We start from the raw sequence: 17,494 nt of genomic DNA, 5'->3' as shown, positions 1-17,494 counted from the left end.
TGATTTTTGGTGTAGGCATTTGTCACTATGAATTTCCTTCTTAGAACTGCTTTTGCCTCATCCCATAAGATTTACTATGTCATATTTCTATTTCCTTTGTCTCAACATATTTTCTGATTTTCCTTTTGATTTCTTCTTTGACCGATTGGTTGTTCAGTAGCATATTATTTAATCCCACATATTTGTGAATTTTTGGTTTCATTCTGGTTGATTTCTAGTTATACTATTATAGTTGGAAATGACGCTTGATAGGACTTCACTTTTCTTAAAATTATGCAGACTGTTTCATGGCCTATGATCAATCCTGGAGAATGTTTTTATGTGAGTGCCTCTTTTGATCACAGTTTTGTGACCACTCTATTTCCCTCTTTCTGGCAGTCATTTTCCAGAATTGACAAGAGAACCATCCTCAGATGATTTTTGGTAAGTAGATTCTAGCACTTCTTGATGTTTTAGTGGAAAAGAACGATTCTGTATTGGCATTTTTACCTGAATATTTTGTAAATAAAATTTCATTTGTTATTCTAAAAGAGAATCAAATTAAAATTTTTAATATGAATGTGGTTTTAAAAGCATAGTGGAACTACAAGAACTAAAAATAGCCAGTCCTTGGTTTATTACTTCCTGCTCACTTCCCATTTCTTAGCATAATATCTTCAAAGTTGTATTGTATGTATTGTAGCATATATCAAAATTTTATCCTCATTAAAGGCTGATTAATATTTCATTTTATGTGTATACCATATTTTGTATATCCGTTCATCTGGTGATGGGCGTTTGCACTTTTTTACTTTTTCTAGTGTGAATACGGCTGTTGTAAACCTAAGTATCTGAGTCTCTGCAAACATAAGTATCTGAGTCTCTGCTTTCAGTTCTTATGGGTATATACCTAGAAGTGGGATTGATGTGTTGTGTGGTAATTTTATGTTTAACTTTTTGAGGAACCACCACATTGTTTTTCACAGTAGCTGTACCATTTACATCCCTGTCAATAACACACAATTTTCCCGTATCCTCATGACACTTGTTAATTTCTGTTTTTTTTTTTTTTTTTTTTTTTAATAGCCATCCCAGTGGGTGTGAAGTGGTATCTCATTGTGGTTTGGATTCACATTTCTCTTGGGATTAGTGATGTTGTGTGTTCATGTTTTAAGATTTATATACTAACAAAGCTGATTGGTAGGGCTGTGTGTGTAGGGAAGACAGTGTATTGATGACTGACTGGATTCCCTATGGGATGATCAGCCAGGACCTACTGTTTTATTAATGGATCCTTAGATGTCAGCATCTGTCTTTCTTTGTGAACTGATAAGTCTTCTTCTCATGAGAAGAACTCTCCAGGCTATACATCTGGCTGTAGCTGTTATGGGAGCTGAATGGAGGCAGAGGGCTGGTGATCATACTTATCAGAGTATAAAGATTTCACATAAAACTCCTATCTTGGGAGAATTCCCTACCCTAAACCTACTCGTATGCCCAGTGTTGCTGGGTCCAAGGTTACTCTAATTTAACTTCTCTAAACGATAAACCTTCTATGGCTTCCTGGGTGCAAAAGTTTCGGTTACCTGGCTACAAGAGATGAGGGAAGGTTTCTGCGGGCTGAATCTTTCTCAGATGAATCTAGACCCCTCCTGCTTCCCACTTTCCCCTTATCAGACAGGTACCTCAGGCTGCCATTTCCTCAGCATTCTCAAAGTTCGGCTGGGGACATCAGCTTGTGTTCTAGGTGCTTCCTCTCGTAAACTGCTGATTTCTGCTGCACCAAACTCTGACATCCAGAGTTCAGATTGATATCACCTTGACTGTGGTCATTTCTTCCATTGTCTTTGTTCTGAAGAAGGAGTGGAAATATAGGAATATACTTAACTGTTCACATTTTCTCCAGTTTGATAGCTCACAGCAATCATATCAAGTTTCCTTTTCACAGTTATTTGCCTCCTTTTCTCTCCTGCGTATGAACTCTGGCCATAAATCATTGCGCAGATGTGATGCAATCATTCCTCAATTTTTTCCTGCTTTGAGCAGATACTCAGAAATTTTCCCTGGTAGGAGTTACACAGAGACCAACCAAAGTGACAAAGTGTTGACTCCTGAATGTTTCTTCTCCTTGTAACCATGTTGTTGTTTATAATAACTTATAAAATATTTTGCTTATAGTAGGGCTAAATTTTTCTGTCTCATGGTTTGAAAGAATATAGAGTATTCCAAATCTTTAAAAGTTTAATATAAATTGATGGGCTTTTTAGGTTTACTTCTTCTTAAAGACAGATTCTTACAAGGTTTGGGCTAATTTTAAAGGACCTTCTGAACTGAATTCGTATTTCCTGTTCTTTCACAGCCGGATACCTCCTCCCCCCAGTGACTCCTGTGACTTTGATGATCCCAGGCTCTTGAAGAACATCGAAGATCATCACGTAAGGCCATCATTTTGCTTCTAGGACATTACATAGCTTATAATGCACTTTTATTTATGTGTACATGCAGTGTCTTGAAATTTGCAATTTGGGACCTTAGGGAAGATGTGCAGTTTTACTTTTCTAGCGTTAATATTCAGGGAGGTGATCTTAAATAAATGCTGTGTGGTTAATGCTCAGTGTAAGTTAATGAAAAGCTGAATTAAATATGTGGTGAAGATTGAAAGTCTCAACTCAAGATTAAGATGAGTCTTACCATGGAATTCTCTAACATTGTGAATTCTCTAGCTCTTTAAGATTTCTGAAGTACTATTTCTTCACAGTTGTGAATTTAAGAGGTCATGCATTTTGAAAAACAATCACAGTGTGCTTGGATCAGGATAATTTAGGGAAGAAAAATATGGCAGGACATGTAGCATTTATAGCATTCTATTGTGTGCCAGAAATTTGATGTGTATTTCCTTTAACACTTGGGTCATGCCAGAGAGGTGATAGGAAGCTGCGTGGAAATACTGACTTGGCCAAGAATTACCAGCAGACAAATCTAGAAATGAGACTCAGAACCTTCATCTGTTGGATTCTTAACTAGGACATCACATTATCTCAACTATTCTAACAAACCAGGATTAATTGTAGGATTGCCTAAATTCATTTTAAAGGGTACTTTGAAAAATATTGACTTAGAAGAGTATTTAATGATCAAAATGTTTTGCAACCAGTTTAATCAGTATAAATTAGATCTAATATTTTTTTCTGAAAAAAATTTAAAGTTAGGTACACTTGAGCAAAACTAAAACTTAATCATTCCAAAATTTCATTAAGATACAAATATATATAAGGATTTCTCTGAATTCTCAGCAAGGAAATTTCCTGTTTTCTACTGCAGTTACCCATTTGTTGATGCTAGAACCTTCCCAGCCATGGTTCTCAAATGTGAGCATGTAAGGTACCTATATCCACAGGCCAGGATCCGGACATTCTGTCTCAGCCCCTGGGGATGCTGCTGATGTGGTCCCAGACCACACAGTAGGTGCTGCTGAAGTCATTGTTTTGTGTTGCAGTTACAGGCATCGATGTGGTCTTTTTTTTTTTTTTTCGAATTTCAATGTTAGAGGTAGGTTCAGCTATGAGGCTAGAGGTTCTTCAAACAGAAGAGTGGTATCTGAGAAGAAACTTCTGTGGAGGAGGGTAGCTTTAACCAAGGATGTCAGAAGATACTTGGACCTTGTGACAATTTGCTTTTTGAAAAGAGGACTTAGGTATTCTCAAATAGTATTTAGATAGTGTTCAGGTTGACTAAATGTGTCCGTTGAGGTTGGGGTGGTGAATAGGAAAGAAGGTGGAAAGGCATCCTAGAGGCTTAGGAAACTGCTCTTAGTCTCCTTTCATGAATTTTGTTTTTTTGGCCCAGATCAGTAGGTGAGAAAGCAGCAGAGGAAGTGAGGTGAGCCTAGTGCACAGCCTAGAGCCTCAGAATCCCAGTGTAAGCTCAGGAACAGTGTATACAAGTGGATCCTTGTTTAAATAAGAGACTCATTTATCTACTCATTCATTTAGTAAACAGTTTAAGGGCCTAGTTTATATCAATCACCTTGCTAGGAAGTAGGGGAAGAGATGAATAAAAAATACTCAAGGGATTTCTACTAATTTGCAAAACAGATGTAAAATCATTAGGAGCCATGGTATACCTTTGCATCATAGGGATAGGTATGATACCACACCCTGAGAAGGCGATTTTGTTTTGTGTAGATAGAGGAGTCTGATCTCTTTTGTGGGTGTTAGGGCTAACATAATTGTTGAAATGTGGGCATTGTGGGCACTGCACTGAATGGTATTTGCATTCACCTAAAATTCGGGTATAGAAAATCAGTGGACAGGGGGCAAATCTCATTTGGAGTAGAGATCTTTGAGAGATACACTATTTGCTCCTGGGATCTCCATTTTTGAAATCTTGAAATACTGATTTACAGTTAATTTATATACACATACAGATGTTCTCTTCAAAGCTGTACCCATGAGTGTGTGCTGGGTTTTTGACCACTGTTCACATGCTCTTCTCGAGCCTGTCCTCTTTTAACCTTTGAATGGAGAGGATCTTCTAATGAGCATTTCTTGCCTATGGCCAATGGCAGGCATTTTAGGAAGGAATGTCACCTTTAGAGAAGTTAGTGAGCTCCTTTCTTCCTTTTCCTTTTCACCTACTACCCTACTGAGCCAAATTTCCTTTTATTCCAGTGGGAAGGCTATCAGGAGTAGGGGCAGATGCAGCCATTATGAAAAGGAAGCCCTGACTTAGGTTATCATAAGTATTGATGAAAACATGGAAACTTTAAAGGATATTTTGATCATCTGGACACTCACGGTTCATTAAATGCATAATGTGGCTATGGATTGGAGAACTTATTTTCTAATTTTTTAGTAAAAGCCTGCTTGCCTACGTTCAACATTTTTTAAGCTATGCTTGAAGCTTTCTAAGGTGGTCTTCATCTTGGCTACTATGTGAATGATCCCATTGACATTTAGCATTTAGCTCAACTATAAATAATGAAGACTATAGGCTCTAATATTTTTCTTTCAGAAAATGTGAGATTGGATTAAGTGTACCTAATAGATTTTTAAAACACTTTAAATACAGAGCTTGTTAGATCACATGGTTATTTTGCCAAAATATGCTTGAGGAAAGGGAAGAAGCATTTCTGGATTTTAGCCTATGGATATCCCACATTCTTATCTAAACTGTCTTGGGACCATTGACTGAAATTAAAGCATTTGGACCAAGAAAATCTTTACTTTCCTCCCAAGGGAGTACTTCCATCTGCTACAGAATTTTTGTTTTTCATGGGTCATCATTTTTGATACTCTGGGCTCTTTAGGACTATGTTTTAAGTTTTGTGTGAGCCGATAGCCAAGATGGAATTTGCCTATTAAAGAATCAACCTATGGAAAATTTCAAGGAACAGTTCACGTGGTCCTTTGGTTACATTGCTAACCCATGACTTCCTATTTGTGGGATAAGTTCCCAAAGATTTACCAAGGAAGAACATACAACCTTTTTCTTTTTTTAATCGTTATGTCTGGAACTTCTGATGAGTCTTCAAGAATAATTATTTGTATATGTATATATAAATACTTTATAGGTGTAATTTGGTTGCCAATTTTATACATGCCTAGTTTTCTATTTTTTTACATTCATCACATAAAAAGTACTTTTTTTCTAGATATATAAAGCATTTTGTGTAGATTAAAATCTATTAAATGGAAGACAAATATTTTATGATTATGAGGTACCTAAAATAGTAAAATAGGCAAATTCATAGAAACAGAACAGAATAGAAGTTATTAAGGGCTAGGGGAAGCTGAGAACAGGGAGTTACTGTTTGATTGATACAGATTTGTTGGGAAGATGGAAATTTTGGGTATAGATATAGTGGTGGGTACAAAGCAATGTGAATGTTTTTAATACCCCTGAGTCATGCACTTAGAGATGGTTAAATGATAAAATAGTGTATGTATATTTTTCTGCACATAAAAGCTTTAATTTATATACATTCTCCAACAATCAGTTCTTTCAAGTTATAAAAGGTTTTTCTTGTAAGTTATAGAAAACAAAGCTTATTTTCAAACATGGAGCACTTGTTTAAAATAGATTACAAACATCCATAGGCTGCAAATGGAATTTGTCTCCTTTCTGTAATTTATTATAGAATGTCAGATTAACTAGAGAACCAAAGTTAGAATGTTTTTGTCTGAGGGACTTTTTTTAATCTTTAAAGAATGTTGTCTGGCCTACTACTCAAAGTGGAAACTTAATTTGAGAGTGTGTGCAACTCTTCTTTATAACTCTCAGAAATATTTTACTATTTGCTATGAAATCAAAGACTCTCTTTCATGTTTCACTGTGGGATGAGGTGATGTGCTAGCTCCATAGCTCTCAGATGCAGGAGGAAGCAATTCCCCACCCCCTCACATACTACATTTTTATATATGTGTTTTATTTCATTGAATTGTCTGTGGAACTGGTTGTTACTAATTACCATTTATGTCAAAGAAATAAAACAATAAGCCCAGGTCAATTAATTGCCTATGTAAGGCACAGTATGGAAGCCAGAGTCATCTTTGGCAGCCTTTAAAGATTTCCTTCAGCTCCTGCTACTGAGGCCAATACAGCCAAAGACCAGGCCCAAGATCTAATTGTAAAATTGGCAGAACTTCTTAAAAGGCTGAAGTGGCAGCCTCATGAAATCATCTGCACCAAAGTCTAGTAGGAAGGAGACATTGGGACTAGGGTTGGGGTCTCCTGGTAGATGCACTCAAAAACCTGAGAACCTCAGTTTCTTCTGGAACTTTGGAGCCAGTGGGTATGGTCTACTGCCCTTCATAGAAGATGGTAGCTTTCCTTGCTCCCATGACCAGGTCTCATCTAAAGCAGATGTCTGGCCAGAAACTGCTCATCTCCTTCAGGGTCTGTCTCCACCTTAGCCACTAGATCAAGCCTAGGGCACATTCAGCATGGAGACTAGGGTGAGGATGGCCAGTTTGGAAGAGGGATTATTCACTGAAGGAGCTGCAGGTCCTGGTAATTCATACCAGCAAGGACTGGGAGAGTGTGCCTGAGAAAGGGGTGTGATAGCTACACAAGGGAGAGTTTGTCGAAGGTAGAATTCTTCTCTTATTGGCAGTCAACAGAATGTCCCCTCTTCTAGAGCCAGTTCTCTAGGCTGCTGTGATAACTCTCAGAAACTTGGAAGGAGTGGTTGCCTCTACATAAAAAGCAATTTAGTTTCATTGTAGGAAGCTCTGAGAATGAAGAGAAATATACTTTTTAATCCTGTAAATCTCTTTTTATCCTTTGCTGCAAAGTACTGTTAACATTTCAATCTGTCCCTTTCCATATACATGTGAACACTCACAAAAAAACACACTACACATATTGAGATCATACGGCATATAAAGTTTTTTTTTTTATCCTGCCTTCTCAAGAAATTAGCATTCTGTTGTAAATATGTCCCCCAAACACTAATAACTAATATTCCTGGAGACTGTCACTTTTAACTTTAGCAAAAGATTCTACTACACAATGTCAGGGTCACCGTGGCTGATTCTCCAGTACCCTGTTGGAAGAGACTTGGGGAGTTGACTCCAGCACCAGTGCTTAGGTCAGGGGTGTGGACGTTGACACAGTTTTGTCCAATGAGATATGAGGAGAGGCTTGCAGGTGGGGAAGGCTCTCTGGAATCAAAGCCCAGGTGCCACAGTGCTTTTGGATAAAATTCCTTGGCATTTTGTAGTGTAGACCTTGGGGAACTTATAAATAAACTTACTTGATTTCACTGAACTGTAATTGTGTATTTCCTTTTCCTGAAAGCTGATGAGAAGTGGCCACATGAGCAGCTGTATTTGCTTCCATACAGCTGCTCTTAAATCACATTAATAGGTCAGAGGAGAAACTAGAATGTTGTAAATATTAGTCACCATCCATTTGTGACTAAAAAGCAAAGACAAAAACTCTGCAAAAATTGGAAAACACAGAATTGCTTCCTGAATGTGCAAATACAAAATCGATCTCCAATGCATAGCCAGTTGCCTGTTGAAAAGTGAACTGTTAAAGACTTTGGTGTTAAGATAACCTGAGGACAAGAAAGCATGGTGTCACCCTTGGCTTTGAACATCATCCTGAAAGCATTAGACCAAGTGGACAAGTGAGAACTCAAGTGTATATATTAGAAAAGAAAAGGAAAAACATCCTCATCTGTGGATGATACAATAATTGGCTGCCTTAAAACCCCAGAGAGTCAGCTAAACTTGGGAAACCAGTAAGAGGTTAATTACAATTGGATATGAAATTCATTTATAAAATTCAGTATTTTTACTTACATCTGAATAGACTCTTGTGAAATATAATAGAAATAAGATTCTGTTCATGATATGAAAAGCAATAGATAAAAAGCCTAGTATGATAGATAAAAAGCCTCACGTATGGTAGGCATGTAAATATTTTTTTAATAAAAGATTAAGAAAATATGCCATGACCTATATTTAGAAGTATTAAAAGCTTTTAATAAATAGGAAGGCATTCTGTATTCTTAGATGGGGAAACAGTATTAAGATGTCATATTCTGATCCCAATGAAAACTTACAAGGAATGTGTGTGGAGATGGGAGAAATTTATTAAATACATATCCAGGATGATTCTTTTTAAGTAATAAGTGAGGGATGCACTGCCTTATAGGTTTTAAGCTATTATCAAGTTAAAGGACAGACATGATGTAGAGTAAGTGCCAGGACAATGGAAGAGAAAGCCAGAGACTCACCTGGCTTTTGGTGAATCCGTTCTCGGTATATTGATCCAACATAGATCTGGGTGCCTTCTGTCTGTGGGGCCTGGGGTTACTCTGGTGAGGAAGGCAGATGACCTGCTGGCACTCCTGGAACTCACAGACATGGGAAGAAGCATGTGAGCAGCAAGACTGAAATGTTGGAACAAGTGAGGCCGGTGCTGGAGGAACCCTGGGAAGGGCACATGCCTCTTTGTTCTCACATGACCCCAGGGTTAGCAGGTCAAGAACAGTATTCCAAGATAGGGGTGATAGTGGACTTCTCAGAGGAAGCAACCGTTGAATTGAAGCCTGGAGGATGAGTAAGAATTGACTGCACGCAGGTGGAGGGTGGTGATGGAGCAGTGGGACAGGTCGAGCCTTGTTTGAGGAACTACAGAGCAGAGTGGCTGGTGGAGCATGCAGGAGGGAAGAGGCAGGAGAGCTGGAACTGTGTGGTGAGCAGCTGCCAATCATGGGGAACGTGGAGTGTGTGCTAGGATCTCGACCTTTGTTCTAAAGGGAGGGGGAAGCCAGCACAGGGTTCTAAGCAGATGGTGGCTGAATCTAACTCTGGTTTATGTCAGCCATGTTTTAACAGATGATCTTGCCCTTTTGTCTGTAGCCCACGGCTCCATGCATACAGGAGTTCCTCACCCTTCTGGCTGTGTGCCACACGGTCGTCCCTGAGAAGGATGGAGATAACATCATCTACCAGGCCTCCTCCCCAGGTGAGGGCTCTGGGCTGCGTGTGCCCTGCTGTCCCCTTCTCTGGAGACTTGGATGTTTGCAGTTACTTGTCAGGTGTGCTGGGGAGGCATGCCCCACAAAGACCCCACTGTTTACCTTTGGCCTCATACAGTTTCCAAATGATAAACCCACAGAAAGGTGATGATGAGCCCTCCTGACTCTGTAACACTGGGACCACAGGAGGAGACCCCAGGCCAGCTTGCATCTCCTAGCAGAAGACACTGTTCTAGACAAAACTCTCAGGGGAGGGTGGACTGGCTTCTTTGTTCACTCAGAGAAGATGTTTAGTCAGCAAGTCATGGGAATGTTACTGATATTCCTTAGGGAGAACTTGACCCCAACCGAGAATAGTAGGTATGCCATCACTCTTGTCCAGATGACTTAGTTTTAGGTCCTGTCTTCCCACCTAACAGAGGTGCTGCCCTCAGGACCCTGGTGGTGGGAGTGAGTGAGTGCCTCCTAAATCCTGAATCCTTACCATTGTGCATTTAGGCCAGGCCACTCCAGCTGCTGCAGATCTGGTTGATTTGAAAATAATAATAATACATGCTCAACAGGATTCTACTGTTACCTGTGATTAGTTAATGCTTCATCAACTCTATTGACAGATGAAGCTGCTTTGGTGAAGGGAGCTAGGAAGCTGGGCTTTGTCTTCACAGCCAGAACACCGTACTCCGTCATCATAGAAGCCGTAAGTGACAAGCCTGGGCACCTCTTGATGTGGTACATCACCTGCCTTTTGAAGACTTCTGTGTTTGAAATAGCGTGTCCGATGTAAATACAATAGCCATATTTCTGTGTTTGTTTTTTTTTTTTTTTCCTGTGGGAAACCAGATCCATTGCAAAGCTGCAGGTATCACATGATTATATCAGCTTATTCATGTTGTGTTTGTGTTGCAGGCAGTTTTCTCTCTCTCTCAGAGATGCTTCTCCATGAGGCTTTCATATGCTGGTGTGACTTGTAGTAAAGGGCCTAGCAAGCCTGCTCTTTGTTCTGTAACAGGACATGGGAATAACCACATGGCCCACTTGTCTTGAGGGCAGGATCTGCAGCTCTGTCTTTGCAGCCTTAGCACCTGGAGCACTTGCTCAGTGAAGCCCTCAATGCTTTGGCTTCAGTGTCCCCAGCTGGGGGAGAGGTGAGGTGGCACTGAAGATCTTTGTTATCTGTAGGAGTTTTTCTTTTCCCTAAGGTCAAAGGGTTTATTTATCTTATAATTGATTTTTGAGTTTCCCTGCTCAGGAAGCCTGAGAGAGAAATGTGGTGATTGGAAAAAATGTAAATCAAGAATAACATCCAGTAAGAACCACTGAGGTGGGAAGTGGGGGAAATTGCTGGGTTAGGACTGGCAAGGTGTTGGCGTGTTTCGTGCTGGCCAGTTAGAGGGGCTGCATTTTGCTATAGGATGGGTTGATGAGGGCCTGGAGGCTGTTACTGCCTTCCCTCACTCCTGCCTTCCTCTACCTCTCAATTTGGGGAGGATTCATGGATTTTAACAGTTTTTACGTTCATGCATCCTTGTGTCTCTAGGCCTTGGTGATGCATTTGAAATTCACTTCTAACTTATGTAAAAGTTGTTACTGTTTCTGACTCGGCACAGTGCTCCATTTTTCTTGTACGTATTTGCAAAACCTGGAAAATATCAGGCCTTATACAGTGTGCCCATTTCTTGGCACTTTCAGGTTCTTGTCTTCTGGAGAACAAAAATCAAATCATAATTGTTTTTACTTGATTTTAAAGTGAAAGAAAGTAACTGAGCATCGAATCTCCCTCTCAGAAGCTTTTCACAAATGAAGTCTTTACCCCCCTTCAGTATGAGGAGACTCATTAACATTTGCTCTGGGATTTTCTGTTGTATGGGTGCTACTGTTTTCTCTGCATTGCAGTGATAGGGACTGGGGGTGGGTGTGGACTGACAGGCCACAGGAGAGTCCGAGATGAGGAGAACATGGCTGTTTCTGCTTTGCTCACAGTACCAGACAAATATGGAGAGCTAGGGAGAGAGCCCACTGGTGTCATTATGGCAGTAAATGCTGACAAAAAGCGAATTGGCATCCCTTTTTGTCATTTTATTAACTTATTAAGGCCATGTTTCTGGGAGTAAATAAGACTACCTGACTAGTTAAGGTTCATAATAATAACTTTAAAATCCTATTTAATCATTAATACCAGAGTATCCTCAAACTATGCATTCTTGAGTTGGTTACCAGCTGTTTACACGGTGTGGCCCTCTTGGTCATCCTAATGGCTGAGTCTGTGGGCTGCATGTGGTTGCCTGGTGGTTGATGGGATGGCAAAGAGGGGTTGGCTCCTGGCAGTCACAGCACTCGTGCCCATTTGTGGGGTGTCAGTGGGCACATTTCTGAATGAGCGTCTGACCAAGTTGAGCCAGGCTGAGGAGAAAGAACTGATGATTGCAGAAAGAGAGGAACAGAAGCCTATGAAGGTTGGATGAGGTGGTTCCCTGAGTGTATTTCAGGATGTGAGGAGAAGGGGTGGGGAGTTGTTGACAGAGCAGTAATGGTGACCTGGTGCCGCTGGGTGTCAGTAGTGCACTTGGTAATTTGCGTGTTGCTTCATTCATTACTTCTCTCAAACCCACGGGACAGGGCTACCACCATTCATAAGGAAGGCACATGCTTAGTGGCAGATACAGAATTCGAACTCATATGGAACTCCAAAGCCCATATTCTTTCCACGGTGATGTACTGGGGAAATAGAGAGCAGATTTGATCAAGGAGTTTGAAAATGATACACACATAGTCTGGAACCTAATGGAAAAATTGAGGATGATGAGGTTCCAACTTTGAAGAACCTGATGTAACATTAGATTAATTGCCCTAGAATCTTATGCAGATCCATCATCTTTATTTCTAAATCCAAAATCCAAGAAGCTTTGAATTCTAAAAATTTCCCCCCCCATATTTGGGGAATTAGGCTTTTTGCAGCAAAATGTAAATGACATGAGGCCGTTTGTGGTCTTAGGAATCTCAGTGTTGCCCCAGACCCCTCTGGATAATTATGGCACATGATGTATGCATATATTTTTATAAAATGTGTAAAATTTGGAATTTAGAAGCATGACCTGTCCCAAGGTTTCAGGTGGACCTGTGTAGCTTGTGTCCTGAGTTTTCCTGTCCTGGAAGGGACTGTGTCAGCCAGCTGTTGTGACGGTCTGGAGAAAAATGAGAAGCTTCTACCAGAAGGGGGAGCTATGACCCCACAGACTGGCTTGTGGGAAAACCATACCTGTTACAAAGGCCTTTGCAGAGGGAAAGAAGATGCAGAGAGAATGAGGTGGAGAGGGAGAGCAGGAGAGAGAATATATGTGTATATATTGGATAGGGAGAGAGTTATATACATGTATCATATACAGAGAAAGAAAGTGCTGGAAGGAGAGGGGGGCAGGGAGATGTATGTATAGAGAGGTTTATGACTGGGGAAACTGTTGTTTTGAGATTTTAATCCTTTGCACCTCAGGTAAGAGCCTGCTTTTCTTCCTTTAGATGGGACAGGAACAGACATTTGGAATCCTTAACGTCCTGGAATTTTCTAGGTATGTTTCTCTTTTGTGCACTTGAAATAAAATACTTCCATATATATTTAACAATGTCATCACCGTGTTTGCAAGATTGTATAATATGGTTAAATATAGTACCTAAGTATTCAATTTAGTAAATATATCTCCACAAGCCATTTCCTCTCTGGAATTTGTGACTTTCATTAAAGAAAGTAAAGTGGGGAAAAAAAAAAAAAAAAAAAAAAAAAAAAAAAAAAAAAAGAAAGTAAAGTGGGTCATCTTTCTTTTTTCTTTCTTCTTTCTTTCTTTCTTTCTTTCTTTCTTTCTTTCTTTCTTTTTTTCTTTTTCTTCCTTCCTCCCTCCCTCCCTCCCTCCCTCCCTCCCTCCCTCTTTTCTTTCTTTCTTTCTTTCTTTTCTTTCTTTCTTTCTTTCTTTCTTTCTTTCTTTCTTTCTTTCTTTCTTTCTTTCTTTTTCTTTCTTTCTTTCTTCTTTCTTTCTTTCTTTCGAAACGTTCCGCATCCATATCCTCCCTTTCCTTAGGTTTCCAGACCCTCTGACATCAGCAGCTACAGACACCTCTGCATAGTTTGGAGTATGTGATGAGGGCCTTATTTCTGTTGTTTTTTCCCATGTCCCATGAGGTTGTGCTCGTGCTCCATTTGAGCGCTCTCATGCCAGGCCTGGGAAACTGACCAGCAGAGGCCGATAAGATCAGTCCATCCCACCAGAGGCTTTGTCCAAGTTGGGCAGTTCTCCTGTATATATTCAAGCTTGTTCTCCCCCAATGTGGTTTATTTAAGGCCCAGGAATATTTGTTGGATTATTTGTTTCCCTTGTCATCAAAAAAATCTTAATGTTTTGTTTCTTTCCTTCTTATCATTGAACTGTCAATACTAGAGCAAGGTTCTGTTGCTACCTCAAAGGCATGTTTCCCCTTGATTAAAATCGGTTTTTCCAATAACCATTGTTAAACAATTCACACATTATTTTTGCCATCTGCTTTATAAACTATCTGAAAAAGATCAACTTTTAACCCTCTTGTGGGAAATGCTTTCCAGCCCTAGTCATTGGTTGTAGGACTGAAAACTTGAAGCTTTGGTGGGTCAAGAGCCCTTGAGGATGGGTGTTGAGACGGAAAACATGATGGTTGGTAACAGTAGTGGTTCCTGTAGGGGAGTAGGGCCACTGTCCCTGTGTGTATAGGTAAGGGACATTCTAGACATTTTTCCAGACTTGTGCTCCATCTCTTGTTGATGTCCTGATGACTGTGCTGTTATGTGGCTGTGGCAGCTGGGGCCAGCAGTTATTACAGGGAGAAGGAGGTAGATGAAAACAGGTGAATCCAGGTAAAAACATGAGGATGTATTAAAAACTTCTGGGAGAATATGAGGAAGTAGAAAGGTCATTGGTAGTTATAGCTGTGGTTCTACTTCTTTTTAGTTAACTCCACTTTTTCCAGATGCAACCTCATGCTGACAGCACTCCTTCACAGTACTTAGTGGCAGCCTTGCTTTATAGATTCAGGAACTGAGATGCCAGGTGAACAACTGTGTTTGAGAGTACCTGGCTACTAGCTAGCTGAGGGAGGAATTCAAAGCCAGGCCAGACAGAGTGCTATGGGTTAGGATGTGGGAATTTATACAAAGCTGGAGAGAGAATCGTTCAGTCTTGGGAGCGAAGAGTCCATTGGAAATCCTGTGACTGGGGTGGTTGGTCTGGGTCCCACTGTGGTTGGGATGTGTCTCAGGGGGATGAAACGTCTGCAAAAGGCAGGGACAGGATGTAGAGGAGGAGTGTGGTGTGTGTCCTGGTGTGCTGGAAGCCTGCAGATGAATGGGAGGGTAAGTGGGTGGGGGTTGAGGCCAGGCTGAAGAGGTGAGTGGAGGCCAGCAAGAGTTGGAATCTGTAGGCAGTGGGGAGCCATCGAAGGCTCCATGAGTGAGCATGGGTCACAGTGAAAGAAGAGTGCAGGAGTGTCCGTGTTGGAGTAGGGAGGGCAGTAATAAGGCACACCTCGGCGCTGAATCAGGAGTGTTCTATGCATTTCTAATTTTTTTTCTACTCCAGTTAAAAGAAGACACAAGGGACTTTTGAACTAAGTGGATTTATATTGAAGCTTCCACTCCACTACTTACTGGGCAGATTACTAACATTTTGAGCTGTAAAATAATACCTGTATAGAGTATTATCAGAAGTAAATTAGATGTGCATAGTAAATGGTCACATTTTCCGTTTCTGCTCTTCTGCTATAAATAACCATACTAGCAAGTTTTCATGGCAGGGAAAAAAATAGGTTTATGTCCATTATATAGAAATAAAAAGAGTAGTAGATATACACTTAAAGTTCAACTTTGAAGGAAAAGGTAAGGAAAATGGAGTTTTGCCATTTTTAGGATGGCCAGATCATCTTTAGATTTGTCTGGTGCTTAATCATAGGGCATGGGTCCTATAATACAGACCAATGACAACTATTCTCTCTCTCTCTGTCTCTCTCTCTCTCTCTTTTCTTTTTAACCCTTACAGTGACAGAAAAAGAATGTCTGTAATTGTTCGAACTCCTTCAGGCCAACTTCGACTCTATTGTAAGGGAGCTGTAAGTACCAGCTCAGTGTTTATTGTAAGGGGGCTGTAAGTACCAGCTCACATAGCAGGACACCCCTGTTGGCTACTTTGTTTATCTGCTACTTCTCCTGACCGCTGTCCTCATTACGCCCTGAGACTTTGCCCAAAGTTGAAAGACTCTTTCAGATTGGCCATAAAATTGACCTGAAGTAAAAGCCCATTGAAGGGTAGTAGTAGTGGTGTTCAGGCCAGTGTAGCGACGATGGCCCATGAAAAGCTTGCTTTTAGCCAATAGTTGGTTTCAGAAATAGCAGTTTTCTGTGTTGTGAGAAATCCTTGGGTCATGACTTCTGATTCTAGTTTCATCACCAGTGTGTTATGACTTTGGAAAGATAGAATAATTCATATTGACCTGTGATAATCTTCAAGTACTTTGAGATTTTACGTATATGTGTGTGTACATGCGTGTGTGTGTGTGTGTTCTCTAGCAGCTCTTCTTAGTTGTGGTTTGGTTTTTCATCCTGAGCTGTGTTCCTTAGCTGAATTGTGTTCAGTGGCTAGTGGGTTGTGTACTCCCTGGTTATGAGCTCCTGCAGTGTCAGGAAGCAAGAGTATATTTGAGCAATTTAGGATGTGCATGTTACTCTTCCCATTTCTGCATAAAGATGTTATAAACATAGGCATGTATTATGCAAATTTAGGTAAATGTAGGCACCATTATGTCCCCGATAATTCTCTTGACACTTAAGGTTCTCCCCAAAAAGTTTTTGTTTGGATACATCCCTATCCAGTTTGTTTTCCAAAACTCGACTGAGTCTGGTCAAGGCTATATTTCTACTTGCCCACTCAAGTATTCTCATGCACACTGTATAAGCTCCATTAAAACAAAGCTAGGTTTAGAATACTGACTGGAAGGCTTACTTAAGGGATTGCCAGTCACAATGTTTCTCTATTTTATAGGATAATGTCATTTTTGACAGACTTTCAAAAGACTCAAAATACATGGAGGAAACACTGTGCCACCTGGAATATTTTGCCACAGAAGGTAAGTGAAATTTGGAAATGTTTTTCCATCGAAATTGTACTTTCACGTGTTTGTAGCTGATGCTTGGGGTGAGCAGTCATGTTCTGAATGGATATGTCCCTTTTTTGCAGTACTTGGTTTGCTTCGTAGGAGTATACTTTTCTAGTGCCCCCCCCATGCTCTATGACAGTGACAAGATGTGCACCAGAGTCTACACTCAGCTACCTATATGTGACTCTGCTAACTCTTCATCAGAAGTATGAAAGGAACGGGCAGCCCAGCTCACGATGGGTAGAATCACTTTGTAGTTATTCCTGTTCTCAGAAAACTCATGTGCTTATTTCCCTGTCCTCCTCATGTTATCCTTATGACACTGGCTTATCCATGACTTGAGGAAACAATAATTCATTGAGCCCATAGAGAACAGGAAGGGAGTTCTGTGAAAGGCCTCAAATAACACTGATGTCAGGGTTTCCAGCAAGTGAATATGATGAAAGCTGGAGCCTTGCCTAAGTGCTGACGGCCGCTTTCTCAACTTCGTGCAGTCCTGCGGCTATGTGCGTGTGTGTGTGCATGTGTGTGTGCGTGCACATGTATATATGCTTGAAAGCCTGGATCTTTCACATAATGGCACACTGAGCTTTTATTACTGTCTTGAAATGTACCTCCTGCCTCCTCTACTTGCTGCTACCTGCCCACTGCATGTAAGGGTGCATGTGAATAAGGCTTATGCCCAGCTCCTGTACTTCTCTGCTGTGGGGAATTCACTCTGTGGCTTCTCACATACTCTCAAATTTATGCACGAGGGGCTTTATAACAAAATGAAGTAGAGCTCTTTTCAACTCCCTTTTTAGATGTGTGAAAGTTGAATTAGAGTGACCTAAAAAAGCAGATAGTTTCTTCAATTTT

At 40.4% G+C, this 17,494-nt stretch overlaps 1 protein-coding gene across 14 annotated transcripts in view; it reads left to right on the top strand.

Annotated features, from left to right (window-relative positions):
- Positions 1-17,494, top strand: part of ATP8A2 (ATPase phospholipid transporting 8A2) — a 574,503-nt gene that overhangs the window by 176,019 nt on the left and 380,990 nt on the right. For 13 of the 14 annotated variants that reach the window (XM_038573452.1, XM_038573457.1, XM_038573456.1 and 10 more), the window contains 7 exons: positions 379-423; positions 2,339-2,414; positions 9,354-9,459; positions 10,087-10,169; positions 12,986-13,035; positions 15,523-15,592; positions 16,522-16,606. In XM_038573452.1, coding sequence (XP_038429380.1) covers positions 379-423; positions 2,339-2,414; positions 9,354-9,459; positions 10,087-10,169; positions 12,986-13,035; positions 15,523-15,592; positions 16,522-16,606 — 515 coding nt within the window. The remainder of the gene's footprint in view (positions 1-378; positions 424-2,338; positions 2,415-9,353; positions 9,460-10,086; positions 10,170-12,985; positions 13,036-15,522; positions 15,593-16,521; positions 16,607-17,494) is intronic. The other variant, XM_038573446.1, reaches the window with a different exon arrangement.

The sequence above is a fragment of the Canis lupus genome, chromosome 25 (assembly GCF_011100685.1).
Source record: "Canis lupus familiaris isolate Mischka breed German Shepherd chromosome 25, alternate assembly UU_Cfam_GSD_1.0, whole genome shotgun sequence".
NCBI classification, from domain to species: Eukaryota; Metazoa; Chordata; class Mammalia; order Carnivora; family Canidae; genus Canis; species Canis lupus.
The sequence above is the reverse complement of the archived record's forward strand: the minus strand, read 5'-3'. Positions and strand labels throughout refer to the sequence as shown.